At 39.0% G+C, this 20,181-nt stretch overlaps 1 protein-coding gene across 1 annotated transcript in view; it reads left to right on the top strand.

Annotated features, from left to right (window-relative positions):
* Nucleotides 1-1,242: 1,242 nt before the first annotated feature.
* The window catches only part of B3galnt2 (beta-1,3-N-acetylgalactosaminyltransferase 2), a 34,265-nt gene continuing 15,326 nt past the window's right edge, over nucleotides 1,243-20,181 (top strand). Inside the window, exons 1-6 of the mRNA XM_028769854.1 lie at nucleotides 1,243-1,270; nucleotides 2,990-3,137; nucleotides 7,789-7,889; nucleotides 11,985-12,181; nucleotides 15,220-15,315; nucleotides 19,605-19,715. Coding sequence (XP_028625687.1) covers nucleotides 1,243-1,270; nucleotides 2,990-3,137; nucleotides 7,789-7,889; nucleotides 11,985-12,181; nucleotides 15,220-15,315; nucleotides 19,605-19,715 — 681 coding nt within the window. The remainder of the gene's footprint in view (nucleotides 1,271-2,989; nucleotides 3,138-7,788; nucleotides 7,890-11,984; nucleotides 12,182-15,219; nucleotides 15,316-19,604; nucleotides 19,716-20,181) is intronic.

Below are 20,181 nucleotides of genomic sequence, written 5' to 3'. Positions count from 1 at the left end.
GGGCATTGTATCACATTACAGATGGTTGTGAGCCACCATGTGGTTGCTGGGGATTGAACTCAGAACCTCTGGAAGAGCAGTCAGTGTTCTTAATTACTGAGCCATCTCTCCAGTCCCTAATTTTTTTTTTTTTTTTTTTAATAAAGGCGCTTGCCACCAAGCCTTTTTTTTTTTTTTTAAATTTATTTATTGTATGTAAATACACTGTAGCTGTCTTCAGACACCCCATAAGAGGGCATCAGATCTCATTACAGATGGTTGTGAGCCACCATGTGGTTGCTGGGATTTGAACTCATGACCTCCGGAAGACCAGTCAGTACACTTAACCACTGAGCCATCTCACCAGCCCCCAGTCCCTAATTTTTAATCTTTTAAAAAAAAAACACTTTGAAACAGAAATTAAAAATTAGAATTTAAAAATTTTAGTGGGCAATGGTGGCCCTTAATCCCAACACTTGGGAGGCAGAGACAGGTGGATTTCTTAGTTCGAGGCCAACCTGGTCTACAGAGTGAGTTCAGGACACCCAGGGCTACACAGAGAAACCCTGTCTTGAAAAACAAAACAAAACAAAACAAAAAAATTAGCTAAGTGTGGTGTTTCACAGATGCAGTCTAGCATTTGAGAGGTAGAGGCAGGAGGATGGGGAATTCAAGTTGAGTTTCTGACCAGCCCAGAACTATATGACCTTGTCTCAAACAAAAAGAAAAGAGTTTTTTCCTCTGTCAGTTTTTGCTTGATTATGAAATAGAGACATGGGAGGCAAATTGCTTACCTGAGGTAGTGCCTTATTTTAGCTATGGGACTGGGTGGTGATTACATTGCTTCTATCTTGTCACTAGAGTACACTTACTATTAATATCATTCACAGTTTTATACAAGAACTTCAATTATATTCCAAATTTTACTCATTTAGAATTAGTTCTTGCAATAGCTATAGCTTTTAATATATTGTTATATGATTGAGAAAAGTGTTTCTGGTCTCTGAATTTTCAAAAATTTAATATTTAAGGGAAAGTACTGAATTCTCTGTATTGTCTTCTCATTTGGTTCAGTAAGTATCTGTGTGTCATGGTGCTGAACATTAAATCATATTTTAGTGCTGCGGATGTAGGTCAGTAGTGGAAGTGCTAGCAGAGCATGCACAGGTCCCCAGCACATCAAAAGAAAAGATAGCCTGTATGTAATGCTTACTATATTAATATCAGGCATTCAAGGATGATGGGCAGTTTTAATCCACGAGCATGCAGATTTATGTTGAAGATAAATTCTGTATTTATAGAACTCATTTTGGTACAAGATTTGTGATAGAGCAATACAAATATCTCTTTAGAATTGAAATGCCTTTTTTCAAGTACATTGACTATAATCTATTTTGTGGAAAATAAAGTTAGCTATATGAAAATTCTTAACAGTATTAAAATTGTTATACTTTAATATTTTTTACATTATTATAGTAAAAGAAAATCTGTCTCCTAATTATTTTAATTGGTTCTTTGAGAAAGTATCAACATGTTTCTGCTGCATTTTAGACTGAATACCGAGAGCATACACCATATAAAAACATTGCATTTAATATGGCGAAGATCCTTGGCCCAGTAATTTACTTTTGAAAACATTTTGAGTCAGTTCCCACCACTGTAGAAAAATAAAATGGAATTTTTATTGGAGTTCTATATAAGCTTGTAGCTCTTAAGCTTAAAAGCTAGCAATAAAAAGAAAGACATAGCCCCTCTTCTGTCTTATTTCTAAAACTGGATTTCTTAAACTAAAATAGAATCCCCTCCATTAGACCATTAGATAGTATAACTGTGAGAGGTGAGGTATATATGACAGGACTTGTTACAGGACTTTTTAAAATTCTTACTAAAATGTTACTTCTGATTCATTCTTTAGAACATTTGGTTTGTAGTAAAAAAGTTTTAGCTGACTAGAGTGTGTGTGTGTGTGTGTGTGTGAGAGAGAGAGAGAAGTAGAGAAAGTGTGTGTGTGTGTGTGTGTGTGTGTGTGAGAGAGAGAGAGAGAGAGAGAGAGAGAGAAAGAAAGTAGAGATAGTGTCTAACATGGAGGTCCTTTTCTTCCCCCAAACTTCTATCACTTATGTACTACTAGTTCTAAACTAAGACCTTTATTTATACACGTTACCTCACTTAATTCTTACATTTACGAGAAATACTGTAGTCGTTTTATATTTAAGGAAAACTGAAACGCAAGAGGTTAAGTAACTTACAGTCAGCCAGGTATAGCTGTATATTCTGTTATCCCAGTACTGAGGTGATGGAAACAGTAGGATTAGAAGTTCAAAGCTAGCTAGTCTTTACCTTTGTAGGTGTGGAATGCCAGTCTGGACTACATGTTAGAACCCTGTCTCAAAACATAACTACAACACCACCCAAAAAAATCTCATAGTAAATATGTGAAGGATCCAGGATTCTAATTGTGGCCTAATTGATTTTCCTACTGCCTGTTTTTGTCTTTTGTCTATCTTGTCTTTTACAGCTGATTCTTATAACAAAACTTGTTTTGGAAATCTTTCTTTCTTTCTTTTTTTTTTTTTTTGGTTTTTTTTTTTGTTTTTGTTTTTTTGAAACAGGGTTTCTCTGTGTAGCCCTGGCTGTCCTGGAACTCACTCTGTAGACCAGGCTGGCCTCGAACTCAGAAATCCACCTGCCTCTGCCTCCCAAGTGCTGGGATTAAAGGCGTGCGCCACCACTGCCCAGCTTGAAAATCTTTCTTGTGCTGGCATAGATGCATACATATGTGTGAGATACCAAAAGCCTGTATACCAATATGTTAGTTGTGCATATTTCTGAATGCTGAGTTTATGGGTTTTTAAATGTTCAGATGAAATTTAAAATTTTGTTTCTATTTGTCTGTACATTTTACAAGCATAAGTGTGTTTTATTTGTAATAAACTTTTTATAAAGTATGCTGAGTTTACTGTAGTTGAGATGTCATGACTGACTTGGAATTTATGTTACTTATTTATAGATCAATCAGCCTTATTTCCTCAGTGGAAATTTAGTCACTATGATGTGGTGGTTGGTGTGTTATCAGCTCGAAATAACCACAAACTTCGAAATGTGATAAGGAACACCTGGCTGAAGAATTTGCTGCAACATCCTACATTAAGTCAACGGTGGGTTTTTTGAATTATTCTCTTACCTGGTTCAAGAATTAAAAAAGAACAAAAACTGCTTAGTTTTAAATAGTCAGATATTGGGGCTGGATAGATAGCTTGGTGTGGTGATTAAGAGTATTTTTCTGTCTTCCAGAGGACCTAGGTTCAGTTCTCAGCACCCACATGGTGCTTACAACTGTTCTATAATTCCAGTTCCACGGGATCTTACATTCTTTCTGGACTCTGAGGGCACTGCATACATGTGGTGTACAGACATATATGTAGTCAAAACACTCATATCTAAAATAAGTTTTTTTTTTAAAGAGAGACTGAAAGAGTATTTTCAGTAACTTCACTTTTTTTCAGTTTTTAGTACAGTGTTCCTGGCATGCCATATTCTTGTAACCATCCTCCCAGAGCTGGGGTTTGCAGTGCCTCTCTTGCTGATAGTAGATGGCCCAGTGGCTGGTCAGAAATGCTTGGGCCAGAGTGATTAGCATGGGAAACAAAGAAAACCAAGATAACACAGTAATTTTGCACTAAGCAGTTGATGGCACATTCTTACTGTACATGACAGGAATGGCTACTGGAACTCAAGCTCGAGCTTGAGTAATAAATCTTATAACCTAGCAAGGAAGGGCCTCAGAACCACCTCCAGAGCTTGAGTTCCTGTTGTCTTTCCTGTCATGCCCAACCAGAACATGCCAGCAACTACTCAGACCAAAATCATGGTGTTATCTTTTCCTTGGTTTCAATTCCCATACCAGCCACTCACATCTTGTTGGTGCAGCTTGTAGGTCACACCCCGAGTCAGACTTCTCACACCCTCTATGCTGCCTTTACTTGTCATTTGGATTATTGCAGAAGATCTTCTATATGGATTGCTTGCTTTTATCTTAGACATATTCCATATTCAGTTTTCCAAATAACTGCCATACCAGAATGATCCTCTTAAGATTAGTCAAATTTTGTTAACTTTCTATTCATAACTCTCTGGTGTGTGTGTGTGTGTGTGTGTGCATGTGTGCGCTTGCACTCACACATGCATACACTTGACTGTATCCATTGTCTTTTCTGATCTTAGAATAAAGTCCTATCAGGCATGGACAGAAGTTTAAGGTCTTCCTCAGCTGTATAGTGAGTTTGAGGTCAGTCTAGGCTACATGATGTTTGTCTTTAAATAAATATAATAAAAATTCCAAATTCCTGTAGTCATTCAATCAGTCTACGTTTTCTTCTGTATAATCACTTCACTGTGTTCCCCATATACTCCTAGGATTGATTTTTTTAAATGCATACAAAATAATGGTGGTTTTTATTATAACATCTTTTAAGTTTTCATTGTACTTTGCTCATTCTTACTCTCACCTTCTCATCCTTCCTATGATGAGTCCCTCCCTCTAAAGAGTCTACCCTTCTGTTTTCACAGTGCGCGCACACACACACACACACACACACACACAAAGTTTGGGTTCTGCATGTGAGAAAAACATATATCGTCTTTCCCATTCCCCCAACCCCTCTTTCCCCCACCTCCAGTACACTATACAAGCTTCTGCTTCAGAGCCTTTGCTCTTGCTTTGACCACTCTTTCACTAAATGTCTTCATGGTAGCATTTCTTCAAGAACTCTGGTAGATTCTATCCTAGCTGACAATCTCGGACTAAATAGCACTCCACTTCTCCATCACTGCCTTCCCCTGCTTGACTTTATTATTAGATGTATCACCAACTGGCATGTGTAATACATTTATAAGTTACTCATCACTCCCCACTAGGAGATATAGGCCCTTTGATTTTATTCTCCTGGTAGATCCCCAGTATTTATAACCTAGCTTGGCCAAGAATAAAATAGATATTCAACAACAATTGAGTGAATGCCCCAGAACTAAAAGTAATGAGTATAATTTATACCAGTAATTCATTTGCCTTTGAAGCAGTTACTTAAATGAAGTAAGCTTGTGGTTTGTTTTCTGAAAATAATGGATTATCTATATAAAACAGTTTCAAGACCAGAAGTAACTTTCTAGGGCATAATAGTTATATGAATTTAGTAAGGTTATTAAGATAACTAAAAAAAATGAGTATATATCATTTAGTTAGCATATTCACTCGTGTTTGTCTATACCTGTCTACATAAGATGTTCTGCCTAGCTGGCCAGTAGTAAAAGACAGTGCATTCTGTGGTTGTGGAATAATTCTTTGACATCTTATGTTTTACCAAAGGAGTCAAACAGTGTTATTTATTTTATGAGGACTGTGTTTGAATCCAAACCTCTGTAATAGGCCGTAGTTTGTCACTTTAATCTATCCTAAGCAGGTAGTGCACTGTATGTGTTAGAACACAAAGGTACAACTGGAGTCTAGGGGCCTTGAAGTTTAGTACATATAGGTAGGTTGATAGTACAGTATGGGGTACAATGGAGATATATGTAAAATAGCCTGGAATAGGCTAGAGAGCTGCTTCAACAGTTAAGAATACTTGCTGCTCTTCCAGAGAAACCCACACCTTTGTTTGGTGCCTTGCAACCTTCTGGAATTCCAGCTCCAGGAAATCAACTCCCTTTTCTGGCCTTTTTTTTGGGCACACTCATAGGCAGTACACACACACGCACACACACACAAATGCACACACACAGGCAGACAGAAGATGATAAAATCAGTCTTTTAAATAGCCTGGAGTGCTTGAAAAACATCAGTAACATGTAACCTGGGGTTGTGGGAGATGAATGTGGGAGCAGAGGCAAAACCTAGGAAGGCAGAAAATGAGAGGAGGCTATAAAAGTGGGGAAAGGAAGGGAGGAAAGGCCTGTCTGGCTGGGAGAGGTCAGCAGTGACCTCTGTAGCTCATGGCAGGCAGGTCTATAGAAGCAGGCTTGTTCAGACAAGAACTGCTGAGGAGTGTGACTACTTAGTGGTGACTCATCAGAATCTGTAGAGCGAACAGGAGGTGTCTGACTTGAGAGTTGTGAAATCTTCAGTCAACGTGCTAAGTATGATGAGAAGAGAACAAGGCTTAGCTGAGGGTGTTTGAGCTCGGGTACCTCAGGCTATGGTGTACTCTGTAAATGTTCATTGAGTGGCTTCCTGGGAAAAAAAGTGTATTCTTATGTACTTACGTTTATTACAATTTTATTGATATAAAGACTTATAGCACATAATTGATAGTTAATAACATGCAGTACTCTGTAAAATTAGTAAATTCTATTTGGCCAGTTAATTTTCGTAGAATGCTTCTGTTTTGCCAGAATATTAGATTTGTAATAAATTTATGGCTGGAATCACCAAAGGCATATAGCTCTGAAGTGAATAAGACTTAAGGCTGGAGAGAGAGCTCAGCGAGCACCTACTTGCTCTTCTAGAGAACTCAGGATCAATTCTAAGTACCCTCATGGCAATTCACAACTGTCTGTAATTCCAGTCCCAGGGGGCCCACTGCCCTCTTCTGACTTCCATGGGAACTACATTGTATGTGGCACACAGATGTTCATGCAGACAAAATACCCATACACATAAAAATAATAAATGTTCATATTTTTTTTCTGCTAAGATATGTCAGTACTTTATTCTCAGTCAATGAAGTCAGTGACTTTGTTGAATCGTCTGATAGCTTTTGGACATTGAAAACATATTTATATATTTATCAGTACTACTCAGAAAATAAAGGCTGGAAATCTGTTTTATGTATTATATTAATCTGCACTAATAACATTTTCTTAATACTTTCAATCTAGATAAACAGTGATACAAGAAATTGAGTCCATATTGCTTATCAATTTTTGTGGTTTAAATATTTCACAAAGGCCAATTTCAAGCAACTACTGTGATGTAATTGGGTGCAGAATTGTAAAAAGATACATCATGACTATTCCATTAAATAGATAAAAGTGTAAATAACCTTAATAAGAAACCCGGAAAGTGGAGAACTTGAGTGTTTCCTTGTTTTAAATATATTTGTTTCTGTAAATTAATAAAGACTGTACTTAACCATTTACAACATTCCTGAAAATTTGACACCAGGCTCTCTTAAGCTTGCACTTGAGAACTCAGCTCCCTGTGGTAATCTAGATGACAATGCCAAAGAACTGGAGGATTGATTACTTAGAAGTTGAGTCTGTACTAGATGTTCAGGTTTAAGAATCATTCTTGGACCAGTCACAGCCTTAGGAATAAGTAAGTGTTGCCAGAGGATAGAGAGAGAGAAAAACGAGCAGAGCAAGGAGAGAGTAAGTGTTCCCAGAGGATAGAGAGAGAGAAGAACGAGCAGAGCAAGGAGAGATGAAGTGCAACGGGGAACCTGGGTAACAGATCACAAGGTGACCAGTGAGTGACACAGGGTTTGTGAATGGTAAGGACCGCCTCCTACAGAAACAGTAGTCTAGTGAGGGAAAAGGTGCAGTTTCTGAGAAGTTGATGTTCCCATGAATCTGCTGTTGGCTAAGATGAGCATTTGCTGGTAGCCAGGCCAGCATTTACACTTGCTTTAGTATTACACAAGAGAGCTCGCATAAAGTCATTCAAAAGTTAGCAGGCCTTGGTTTGCATGCCCCCTCCTTCTGTTATCAGCCCTCATAAATGCTAGAGCCTCAAAGATCTGAAATGAGCATGAGGAAGTGGGTATTTGTAAGATGAAGATCTATTTCTGATTCTAATGCCAACCCATCTCTCAGTGTGCTTGTGAAGTTCATAATAGGAGCCCGTGGCTGTGAAGTGCCTGTGGAAGACAGGGAGGACCCTTACTCCTGTCGACTGCTCAACATCACCAATCCAGGTGCGTTGTCCACTAGGTTGCTCTTCATAAGTTCATTGTCAAATAAAAGGTGCTAGATTTTATGGGAGAGTCTGATTTTAACCAACAAAATATTTGTCATCAAAATTTATGTTCCAGCCTTTCTGACAGACTTACTAGTCACTCAGGGAGTCTCTGAGATTATTTACTGACACAGATTTTCAGGGCTGTTCTTCAGAAAGACTCAGTGCATGTGAAGAATTAGATTACTCATTGGATTAGCCAGGGTTCTCTAGAGGCACAGAACTTATGGATAGTCTCTATATAGTAAGGAAATTTGTTATGATGACTTACAGTCTGTAGTCCAACTCCCCAACAGTGGTCAGCTGTGAATGGGAAGTCCAAGAATCTAGTAGTTGCTCAGTCCCACAAGGCTAGTTGTTTCAGCCGGTATTCTATAGAAATAGATTCTAACAGATGTACTGGCAGGTAAATGCAAGCAGGTTAAGAAGAAGGAATCGTCCTTCTTCCAATGTCCTTGTGTAGGTCTCCAGCAGAAGTTGTGACCCAGATTAAAGATTTGTACCATCACACTTGGATCTGGGACTTGTTTTGTCCCAGGCTCACCTTGAACTCAGAGATCTCTTTGCCTTAGTCTCCTGGGATTAATGGTGTATACTACCTTGCCTGGGCTTAAGCTTCTCATAGCCACTATGGCTCAAGATCTCCTTGCCAAGTTCCAGGTCAGAAACTTGTATCTCCTAGCCTCAAGATCTGGATCACAGGTGAGCCCTCCAATTCTAGGTTGTAGTTCATTCCAGATATAGTCAAGTTGACAACAGGAATAGCCATTACACTTACAGACTGCTGAATTTTGAACTTTTGGAAAACTGGTGATTTTACCAGTTAATTTATAATAGCCATAATATGCATATTCTTGAGTTAACATTGATTTTGAATTATTGCTAAAACCAGGAATCCCAGCATTAAGGAACCTGAAGTGGGAAGATCACTTCTGCATTAATTAATTAATTAACTTAAAAAGTTAAAAGTCATGAACTATTGACTAACATTCTGCAAAAGAAACAGGTTTGAAATGTTAAAAAATATTTTATTGCCAGTTAGTGGTGTCTCACACCTTTAATCCTAGCACTTGGGAGGCAGAGGAAGGTGGATCTTTGTGAGTTTGAGGACAACCTGATCTACAAAGTGAGTTTGAGGACAGCCAGGGCTACCCAGAGAAAACCTGTTTCAAAAAACAAACAATTATTTTCCTTAAAATTAAGTTTCTGAGAATGTGGGTGAGGGTGCATAGGCTGATACTAACGAGGTCTCCACTGAAGTAGCATTCCTGTTATGTTCAGCTGCAGTCCTAAAGTAGGTTTTCCAAATCTCTGTTTAGTGTACTGGGCCTGGATTCTGGTATTTTAAAGTTTGTCAGGCCTTCATAGGTATGCAAATCTCCCTTTTAGAAGGTTGATAAAGCCAGCTCTGCCACATTCTAGCTGTATGGCCTCCTGATTCTGTATTTCATCATCTGGAGCAAGGAATAGAGTCAGTTACTGTACATGCCTGTCGTTGCAGCCCCTGGGAGGCAAAGGCAGGAGGATTGCCACATGTTTGAGATCAACCTGGCTATCTGAGTTCCAGGTCAGCCTGAGCTACAGAGTTAGATGCTATTAAAAAAAAAAAAAAAGTACCTATGCCATAGAGACTTGTAGGTCCTGGGACTCTATAGATACTTTATTAAAGAGCCTGACTTTTTCATAGGTGATATTCCAGCTCACTTTTTAAATAAATTGAGCATATCTTCTAGTCTGTGTTATAAAGCAGAGGATTATAGACAGAATTTTACATATAAATGTGTTCTTCTGAGGACAGGTTCCATTAACTTTTATGTAGAGAGCAAAAGGATCATAAACCTCATCAGATGCTGTGTTGTTGCTAATGCAGTAGCTTACAGACAGTTAACGAGTTGAAAACTAAATTAAAGCCAAACAACTACATGCAGAAACTCAAACAGGGCTGGAGGTACGGCTTACTGGCTGCTGTGCTGTGCCTGCCTACCAGTGTGCAGGCTGGTCCCCTCCCCAGCACTTGTTATCTGGAACTTACTAGCTTAAGTGCTATTACTAAAAGAGGAGTGGATATTTCAGAAGTAGAAAGCTTTCATCATTTAATACATAAATAGTTTTTTAAACTGCGCTGTTTAATGTAAGTATATCTTATTAACTCCCGAGCATTTGGATTATTTCAGTATCTAAAGGTCGTGATGAGCATTAGTCATGCTGCTGCATGTCTAGAAGTTTTGATTAATAGCTGCTATCAAAGCAATAAGATTTCCTGCTACAGGCAGCTTGAGCTTAAGGTACATTTTTTAAGGTAAACAGTCTAGGAATAGCTTGACCTGCTGTTTTTAATATATATGCTTCTACTTTGGATAGATAGATGCCTTTTGTCTCCTGAATATATGGATATGGATATAGATAGATAGATAGATTGATTGTATATATAGTGTCCCATTTGCATGTACCCCTGAGGACTAAAAGAGGACACCAGATCTCATTATAGATGGTTGGGAGCCACCATGTGTTTGCTGAAAATTGAACTCAGGGCCTCTGAAAGAGCAGCCAGCACTCAACTTCTGAGCCATCTCTCCAGCTCATCCTCTGAATATATTAAAGAGAAAAACTTGCTGTTATCCAGTTTGGATGTTGACAGTGCTCTCTTGCTTATGGCAAAAATCTGTCTGTCCCTGTTCCCTCTCCTGTCTATGTCGGTTAACAAGTATGCAGCAGCTCCTGTTAGTCTTCATTTTATTAAAAATCTGCCAAGTATCAGGACCGAAATGGGGGACCCAAATGCCCTATGTGTACAAGGTTAGGCCGTATTCTAGAGTCTCTGTTGTAAAGCAGTGCTATTTTTCTTAAGATATCAGTGAACTTGGTAAATTCTGACAATGCAGAATTTTGTGTGTAATTGTGTTCTTTTGAGGTGAGGGATCCAGTGGTTTTCTTTTTTTTTTTTTTTTCTTCCCAAGACAAAGTTTCTCTGTGTAGAACTTAGAGATCCACCTGCCTCTGCCTCTCAAGTGCAGGGATTAAAGGCATACACTACCAACACCCGGTGATCCAGGGGTTTTTGATGAGAGCTTCTGTGGTGGGAGTCAAATCCTGAGCCTTGTGTGTACTAAATATGTGTTGCTACCCCCACTGAACTGGACTCACAATCCTGATATAAATGTATAGGCCGGCTACAGTCTCTGCATTTACTTTATAAGTAAATATGTGTGTACACATTTGTTTAACTGGCTGGGTCATCAGCAGAGTTTGAATCCATAGTTCTAAAAACTACAAAGAATGTTGCCTTTAAAGTAGGTTTTGTATTTCTCAAACTAGTACTTTTTGGGTATTGTCTGTATCATCTAATCTATCCTGGTTCATTATAGTAATTAGAAAAGTTTACTTGAAAGAGACTGTTGACTGTGGGTATAGCTCTGTGGTAGAGTTCTTGCTTAACATGGATAAAGCTCAGGCTCAGTTCCCAGTACTGGAGAAAGGGAAAAGACAGTCCAGGGAGCTAGTGAACCAGTAAGAAGAGCACTGATTTGTGAGTCATTAGACCCAAGTCTGATTCCTGAGTCTGCAATCCTTTGGGGTTACTTAGTGTCCTTTAGGGTTCCAGTGTCTTAACTGGCAAGTGATATAGTGCTCCTCCCCCACAGTGACGTAGTTAATGTATAGATGTAATGGGCAGTGATATAGTAGGTGATCAAAATCTGATTTACTTACCTGCTGTAAATACTTTACAGCAAGCTTTTCAGTGTTGCTTTAAGTGATTTCAGTTACTTTTATACTGCAGTGCTTTCCTTTCATACCGTAAACTTTTAATTGCTTAATAAGCGGTTGCATTTTTGGATTTGCAGACCAAGATCAAATTACCAATCTTTTTTACTACTCTAAGTACTGTTTTTATTATCTTTATCCAGTCCTCCCATTGCTTTGCAGTTGACCTATATTTAATATTCACCAGTGGGATGTGTGTCTGTTTGCACATATGTGTATGTTTGCACATGTGTGTGTGCAGAAGTCCGAATTTTATTTATTTGGTTATATAAACCCTATTCTCATTGTTTAGTTTTGAATCAAGAAATTGAGGCATTCAGCTTTCCTGAAGATGCCTCTTCATCTAGACTCTCTGAAGACCGAGTTGTCAGCGTGAGCTTCAGAGTTCTCTACCCAATCGTGATTACCAGTCTTGGAGTGTTCTACGATGCCAGTGACATTGGTTTTCAAAGGAACATCACAGTCAAGTTGTATCAGACAGAGCAAGAGGTGTGTACTGGCATGGATGGGATATTTCTTCTTTCAAAGCAACTTTCCTTTGTGGCTCCAATAGATTGAAAGACTACCACTCTCTGGTTGTGTGACTTCCACTTTTCTTCCTGTATTGGTTGAAGTTATAGTATGTTGCATTGCAGTGCTGGTTCAGGGAGAGATTATTATAGATACATGAGTTATATGTACCAAAAAAACCCAGTTGGACTGGACTAGAAATTCCCAGTATAAATTCTTTATAGCTTCATTAATGAAGGTGTCAGAAGCATGAGCCAGAGAAAAGATAAAACTGGTGCTGGCAAAATTGTATAGCAACCTGTAGAAGAATAAAATTCGATCCATATCTTTTTACCTTGCATAAAAGATCAGTTCAAACTAGATCAGAAACCTTAATTTAAAACTGTAAACTGCTCTGGGAAAACACTTCAAGACATAGGTACAGGCAACAAATTTCTGAATAGAATCCCAACATAAGAAACAGTCTTAAGAACTGCCAGTCAAATGAATGGCCAGTGGTTGAACAGTTCTCAATAGAAAAAATAAAAATGTTCAACTTCTCTAGCCATCAGATCAATCAAAATTTCACTGCAGCCTGGTTAGAATGATCAGTATCAAAAATAACAAAAAAAATTCTGACAAGTATATAATGGAAGGGAAGCCCTTATCCATTGTTAATGCAGCCACTGTAGAAACCTGTGTGATCAAATCACACACAAATCCAGCTACACCACTCCTGTGCATGTACACAGAGGACTCAACAGCCTTCTGCAGGAATATTCCCACATCTGTGTCATCACTATTGTTTTTACATAGCAGGGAACAGATGAATGGGATACATTCATACAATAAAATTTTACTCAGTGATAAAGAAAAATGAAATTGCAGAAAAATGGATGAAACAGACCTAGAGAACGTTATGTTAAGTGAGATCACCAAGGCTTGAAAGATGAATGCCAACATATATTGTCTTTCATAAGATATGGATCTTAGCCTCTCACTGTTAAATAGCTGGGTCAATTGTTTTCTGTTGATGTAGGTTTTCTTTTTATGCCTAGTAACTAGTAGTTCAGATGCTGTGAATGATATACTATAGGACCTCTCATTACATCCCTCCAAGAGTATCAGTTGCCTTTCATTTGCTTTGCTGTGGCAAGCAGTTAGGTTGGCTGGAGGAGACTCTAGACTCTTTGCAGTGGACAACAGCTGAACTCCTACTTGGCTGTCTTCGCTCTTAGTTGGGCTGTGTGGGTTCTGCTTCTGATGCATGTTACATGGGTCAGCCTCAGATCCAGGGCTGTTTATATGAAGAATTTAAAGCTCATCCTTTCTCACCTTCTCCTCCTCCCTTTCCCTTCCCCTACCTGCATGCGTGCATATGTATGTATGTGTGTATGTCAATTTTACTTGAGTTTTCCTTGTATCTGATGTTTTTATTCCACCTGCATCCTCTGTATTTTGTTTGTTTGTTTAAAGTTGAAGTAGAGTTGTACGTTCAACAAAGAGCACTAAGGGGAAGATGGAGTAGACCCCGTCTCCCTTTTTCTGCTTTTTGATTCTCTTCCGGGTTTTGCCTGTATTTGAATTCTAGCCTCCTCCAGATTTTCTTGTTCTTACTTACTGGTTTGTTTTTGTTCTTTGAGATGGGGGAGTCTCTTTGTTTGTTTTGTTTTTGAGATAAGGCATCCCAGCTGTCCTTAAACTTGAAATCCTCCTTCCTGTCTTAGCCCCAAGTGCTCGATTACAGGTAGGTATCCTCATAACTAGTGAAGATCCTTTTTATGTTTTTCCAGAGTTCATTGTTATCTATAGAATTGGTTTGTATTACTAGAAGCTTCTTTTCAGTTTTTGTTGGCTGGTTGGTTTGTTTAAATTTTGTTGAAGTCAGACATGGTCAAACACAGAACTGTAATTCCAATGTTCAAGAGGCTGAGGTAGGAGGATTTCTCCAAGTTCAGGGCCAGTCTCGTCAATAAAGTTAATTCCAGGTCAACCTGGAGTGTATAGCTTGGACCACCCTTCTTCCCTCCCTGCCTCTTCCTGCATGTATGTATGTATGTATGTATGTATGTATGTATGTATGTATCCACCCATCTATCCATTCATCCCCACTGAGTCCAGTTAGTTCTGTATGTATAAACGTGGGCTTGGGGTCATCCACTGGGAAACCTACCAGTAGTCATACTTCAAAAGAAAAGTGAATCTCCCTTCCCCAAAGCCAACTATCAGTTGCTCCAGAGCTAATGGTGGGACCTACCAGCTCATCCCTCTCTCATGCTAGAAACACTTAACTGGCTTGATCTTGTGCAGGTCTTGTGTTGTTAGTCACTATAGTAAGTTTTGTGTGCAACAAACATGTCATGTCCATAGGACAGTGTTTGACAGCACTCTTCCTCATCCTCCGGCTCTTCTGTGGCATTCCTGGGTTGTCTTTGTTTTCTTCCAGGGATGATCGTATAGACCTACAGTCCCAGCACTAGGGAAGCTGAGCTTGAAGATTACAAGTGTAAGGATAACCTGAGCTACTTAAATTTTTGTCTTAAAAAAAATAAAATTGCTAATGCTGTTAGCAGTGTTAATAAAAGATTAAATGTCTGTTTTGCAATCCCAGCTGCTTAGGAAGCGGAGACAGGCGAATCAAATGTATTCTTAGGAACTTAGCAAGACACTATCTCAAAAGAGGTCTGTGTGGCTTCCTGTGGTAACATAATGCTTATCTAGGACACAAGGGGCTGGTGGTTGACTCCCTAGAGCTGTAAAACAAACAATATAGCACTTTAATGACCATGGAAATAGCACTAGAAAATCTGAAAGATGGGGCTGGAGAGAAGGCTTAGTGGTTAAAAACACTTGTAACATAAAATAGATTTAAGAAAAGAAACGATTTTAAAACATGAAAGTTGTTGAAACCACAGTGAGCATGACCAGCAGCATTGTGGATTTGGTGAAAAGCTGCAGAGCTGAGAATCAGCTGCATAGACAGTGTATAACAGGAAATATTTGTCTTTGTTTTCTGTTCTTCCCTACCCACCTTGCAGGAGGCCCTTTTCATCGCCCGATTTAGTCCTCCAAGCTGTGGCATACAAGTGAACAAGCTATGGTATAAGCCTGTGGAACAATTCATCTTACCAGAGGTATGGCTACAGTGAAGGCCAGTGTATAGTTTTGTAGGTATGTGTGCTTTGTGGCACCACATCGGCTCTATAGTATGGAAGCAGCAATACCAACAAAGCCTGCACTAAATTTTGCAGTTACAACAACAGAATTTCACAGCCTGTACTGCCTGTTTCCATGGCTAGCTTGAGAACTCTGTGACTGTCTTAGTGACAAAGGATAGTATTAGGTCTTAAGGGACAATAGATCATTCGGGTGAGTTAGATGTTTTACTTATCTAAAGAATTTAAACAAGACGTGTTGGGTGTGATGCTGCACACTTTTCCTCCCAGAACTCTGGAGGCACACAGGTCTTGTGAGTTAGAGGTCAGTCTGGTCTACAGAGAGAGTTAGTTCTAGGGCATTCACACTCTAACGTTTTTGTAGGTTTGTGGTTCCTAAAAATAAAAATTTAGGGGACAGAAGTGCCAATAGTTGGAGGATCTTTGTTGATTTGTTTTTGTCAAAGAATTAATTTTTTTTGAATAATTGATTTTTAAAAACTGTAACAGAAGTCCTGTCTACACCAACAAGAGCAAGTGAGTGCTGCTTTGTCTACCTTACATTTTACAACTAAAAATAGTTTTGTAAATTCTTTGAGAACTTCTTTAGTTTATTTTGATTATATTCACCCCTCCCACAAACTCATTCAGGATCCACCCTTACCTTCTTATCACCCAAATTTAAGTCCTCTTTTTAAAATTTTCTGATAAGAGGCTCCAATCTGTATAGTCTATATACTCCAGAGCATGCTCCACCAGTGCGCAGCCTGCCGTGGCCGCCCCCTTAAGGAGATCACTGGTTCTCCCTCCCACCAAAGCCCCTTCAGCTGTCCACACTTGGAGGCTATTCGGTTGTCTTTGTTGTTTTGAGACAGGGTCTCACTGTATAGCTATAGCACTAGCTGCCCAGGAACCTGCACTGTAGACAAGGTGGGCAGGCTCCCATCTCAGGTTCTGCCTGCCTCTGCAGCCTTGAGAATCTGGCTGGAAGGAACTTTTAAAACTGGCATCCCTAAAAGCCTTACTTCCCTTTTAAACTTTAAGGTAATTATACTAGATAATTCATTATTTTTGAAAAATACTGAGAAAAGTAGAGTTGTTTATTAATGGGTATGTGGGATGATTTTTATTTCATATATTTTCTAAAAGGCTATAATAGATGCATATCAGCTTTATAAAAAAATAATAAACCTCTAGAACTCTAGACATTAAATTCATACCATATGTAGCTCTTTCTTTTTTTAAATATGTCTTGTATACATGATTTGATTTTTTTTTTCCCTACATCAAACCTAATAGAACCTAATGGACATGGCGATTGTGTCTTACCAGAGAAGAGTGAGAGTCACCCGTGGTGTAACGCATCTGTGAGGAGTCAAGTCACACGTGTACAATAGATAGCTGGAGTAGCACATCAGTACAGCTTGTCACGTTGTGTTCTTTTGTAAAGTGTTCATCCTGTGGCCTGTACACTGAACAGTAACCTCTGCAAGAGCCACAAGTTTAAGTGAAAACTACTGTGTTTAAAGTAGTTATTTCTCTAATTGTATATTTTACTTAATAAGCAGTTGAAATCTAAAGCTGGCTTACTAGAAAGCAGACTTGTTGTGATGCAGCTGAATCACTCGGCACGGTTAGCTTGGTGGACACTTAGGCTTTCTTTGTTTTGAAAAGTAAGTCCTTTCTCTAGTCCATAAGCAGTTGTCATTGCTCTTATGCTTTAGCTCCTATGTTGTTATGGATGAGAAATTAGAAGTAATAGAATCATTATCATGTGGAAGGGCTTATAGTAACCTTTACTATTTTCTGAGACAATTTGAAATTCATTTTCCCAGCCTATAACCATGATTTTTTTTTTTCCAAGTCAGTAGTTTTGTGATCTTCAGAGTTGTCAGTGATTGTTTGGGTTATAAGTTTCCTGGTTTTATGAAACCTATAATAGAAAATAGAAGGGTGTGTGTGAGGTGTAGCAGTCAGCTGAGATTTGGATGGGGAAAGGGAGAGTGTTGCTGCAGCCCTACCTCACACAGCTTCAGAGAACATCAAGGTCTTTTGCACCAGTATACATCTATGGAGATGATCATGGTCCAGTTATACACTAAATGAAGTTGGGTACCAGGAAGAGCAAATCAGGGTACTGGCAAAGAGCAAAGCAGATGCCAAATGCCATTTGAATTGGGGACAGAGAATGGTGTATTCTGTCTCTACACCTTCTCTGCAGGCTTAAGGTAAGGCTTTCACAGATGCCTGTCCTTGGGTTCATATCAACTGTTTTGACTCTTGGCCACCTGCTTTTCTTTATTCAGCATACTTAGGCCATTTCATTTGTTCCTGCCCAGATGTCCCTAGAGTGTTCCAGATGTGCTAGCTGATCCCAGGCATTCAAGTGGTGTGTTGTCTTCCTCTCGACCATTTTCATTGCCTGTGCTTTCAGGCTTGGGTCTAAGATTTTCTTAAACCATCTAAACCAGAATCACAGGATTTATCTTCTTCTGTTTTTAATTTCCCATTTTTTAAATTTTTAATTCTAATTGGATATTTTCTTTATTTATATTTCAAATGTTATCCTCTTTCCTGGTCGACATTCCCCCCCCCCAACTCCCTATCCCATCTTCTCCCATCCCCTCTCCCCTTGCCTCCCCCCTCCCAAATTCCCCTACACTGAGGCATCCAGCCTTCACAGAACCAAGGGCCTCTTCTCCTGTTGATGCCTGACAAGGCCATCCTCTGCCACATATGCAGCTGGAGCCATGGGTCACTCCGTGTGTACTCTTTGGTAGTTTAGGCCCTGGGAGCTCTGGGGGATCTGGTTGGTTCAGATCTTAGACCTAAGTAAGTCCTATCCATTCTAATTAATCCCAAGGTGTTCTAGTGCCTTTCACATTTTACTGATGTTAGAGAAGAAAGTACAGCATAAAAAAGGGCAAAAGACTCCAGGAGATTGGGTGTATGAAAAAACATGACTTGGAATAGTACTTGGTTTGGGCATTGAATTTGATCATAGCAATAGAAAGTTAAGAATTTTGAAGTGACGTTTCACCCAGGAGGCTGTAACCAGGTACTTTATAACAGAATCTTTTCCTCCTTCATATTGTTACATTGCTGCTTAGATTTTGTGTGGTTGCCAGTGGCAGACTGTTGGAGAGTATCAAGGTCACTTCTTAAACTTCACTCTTAAGCTGTTCTCAGTCATTGGAATGTGATGTCTTATGTAGAAGAACAATTATAGTTCGACCTCTAGGCAGTTCCCTGGGAGCTTGTGTTGTTTGGTCTTAGCACACAGCTGGTTCTTTTCTCCTACCAGCCTTGACCACTCGGCTGACACCTCCAGTCGTCCCCACTTCTAGCTCCATGGTGCATAGAGAAGCATCTGGCCTACCTTAGACCTTTTCTCTCCTCAGCCTGGTATTACAGCCTGTGAAATGCTTATGATTCTGAAGGTGTTGTGTTGTAGATTCCCACTTTTCTGACCTTAACTACTTTAAGACTTGTCTGCTTTTGTGGTAATCTGAAGTTCTTCCTGAACAGTATCTACCTCAATTTTGTCCAAAATACATTTTTTTCATTAGTGTGTTTATGGCCAAATGTTGGTAATATTTAAAGATAAGAGCTATTCTATTTTCAAAATGTTCAGTGTATAATGAACCATGACTTGGCAAGTGTTAGACAGTCACATATTAAAGATCTGTCACATCAACTTGCACCTTTTACTTTTTCCTAAGTTTTATAGAAGAGAGAATCCAATGAAGTTGGCATTCTCATTCTTTGCTATTGACCTTAAAATAACTATTCAAAGGCAATTTCAGTGTACCAAAATAAACACCTAAACATACCTTTCCCTAGTAATTTCACCTCTGGGAATTTATTTTAAATAAAGTATTGGGGGAAAAGAGACATTTATACCAAAACATTTCTATGTTACAGTAGCCACTTAATTTCTATCAGGTGTCTGTCAGCAGACAACAGCTGTAAATCAAACCTCAGCTAAGTAGCATGTTACACCCACATTAGAAAGAACAGCTTTAGCAGTTGTAGCAACATTTGGAAATTGACCCAGCAGAACAGCCAGGCAGTATCTGTAAACACAATGGCCCTGTTGTGATTATGTTTTAGATACACTACCATGCTAACGAGTGGCTTAAATTTTTAACTGATGTGTTTTGGGGCAGGAGAGATGACATTTTTTTTTTAAGTTTCATGTAAATACTTTCTTAAAATCAAAGTGACAGGAATAAACAAATTGATTCACTATCATTTTCCCCCAAAAGAGCTTCGAAGGTACAATTGTGTGGGAAAGCCAAGATCTTCATGGCCTCATGTCCAGAAACCTGCACAGAGTGACAGTGAACGATGGAGGAGGTGTTCTCAGAGTCCTCACGGTAAGCTGTGCTTTGATTGTGTCCTGTATGGATAAAATTTAGAATTTACTCTTATCCCAGGAAGTTTCAGGCAGGGATTTCAAGCATACCCACTAGAAAGTGTTCCTGAGTCCTTGTAGTGAAAGTGCATGGCTTGTTCCTGTAACTCCAGTATTAATGAATAATGGAGTTTTGTCTTAAGGTTGATACATTTTAAAGTATGATATTTGATTCCTCAACATTTTAGTGAGCATTTTTTAGAAACATTTGTTAATGGTTTAGTACAGTAGTTTATACCTGTGTTCTTAGCACTCAAGGAGGCTGAAGCAGCAGAACTGCCCTGAATTTAAGACCAGCTGGGTACAGAGTAAGAAAGGAAGAAAAGAAACATTTCTTCCATAGTTGGCTATTTTACCTTGACAATAAAATGTTAATTAAAATACTATTTACAAAATATTAAGCTGAGCACTAAGCTATGCCTGTGTTC

The sequence above is a fragment of the Grammomys surdaster genome, unplaced genomic scaffold (genome assembly GCF_004785775.1).
Source record: "Grammomys surdaster isolate TR1022 unplaced genomic scaffold, NIH_TR_1.0 194, whole genome shotgun sequence".
NCBI lineage: Eukaryota > Metazoa > Chordata > Mammalia > Rodentia > Muridae > Grammomys > Grammomys surdaster.
This window is presented reverse-complemented; position numbering and strand designations above follow the sequence as displayed.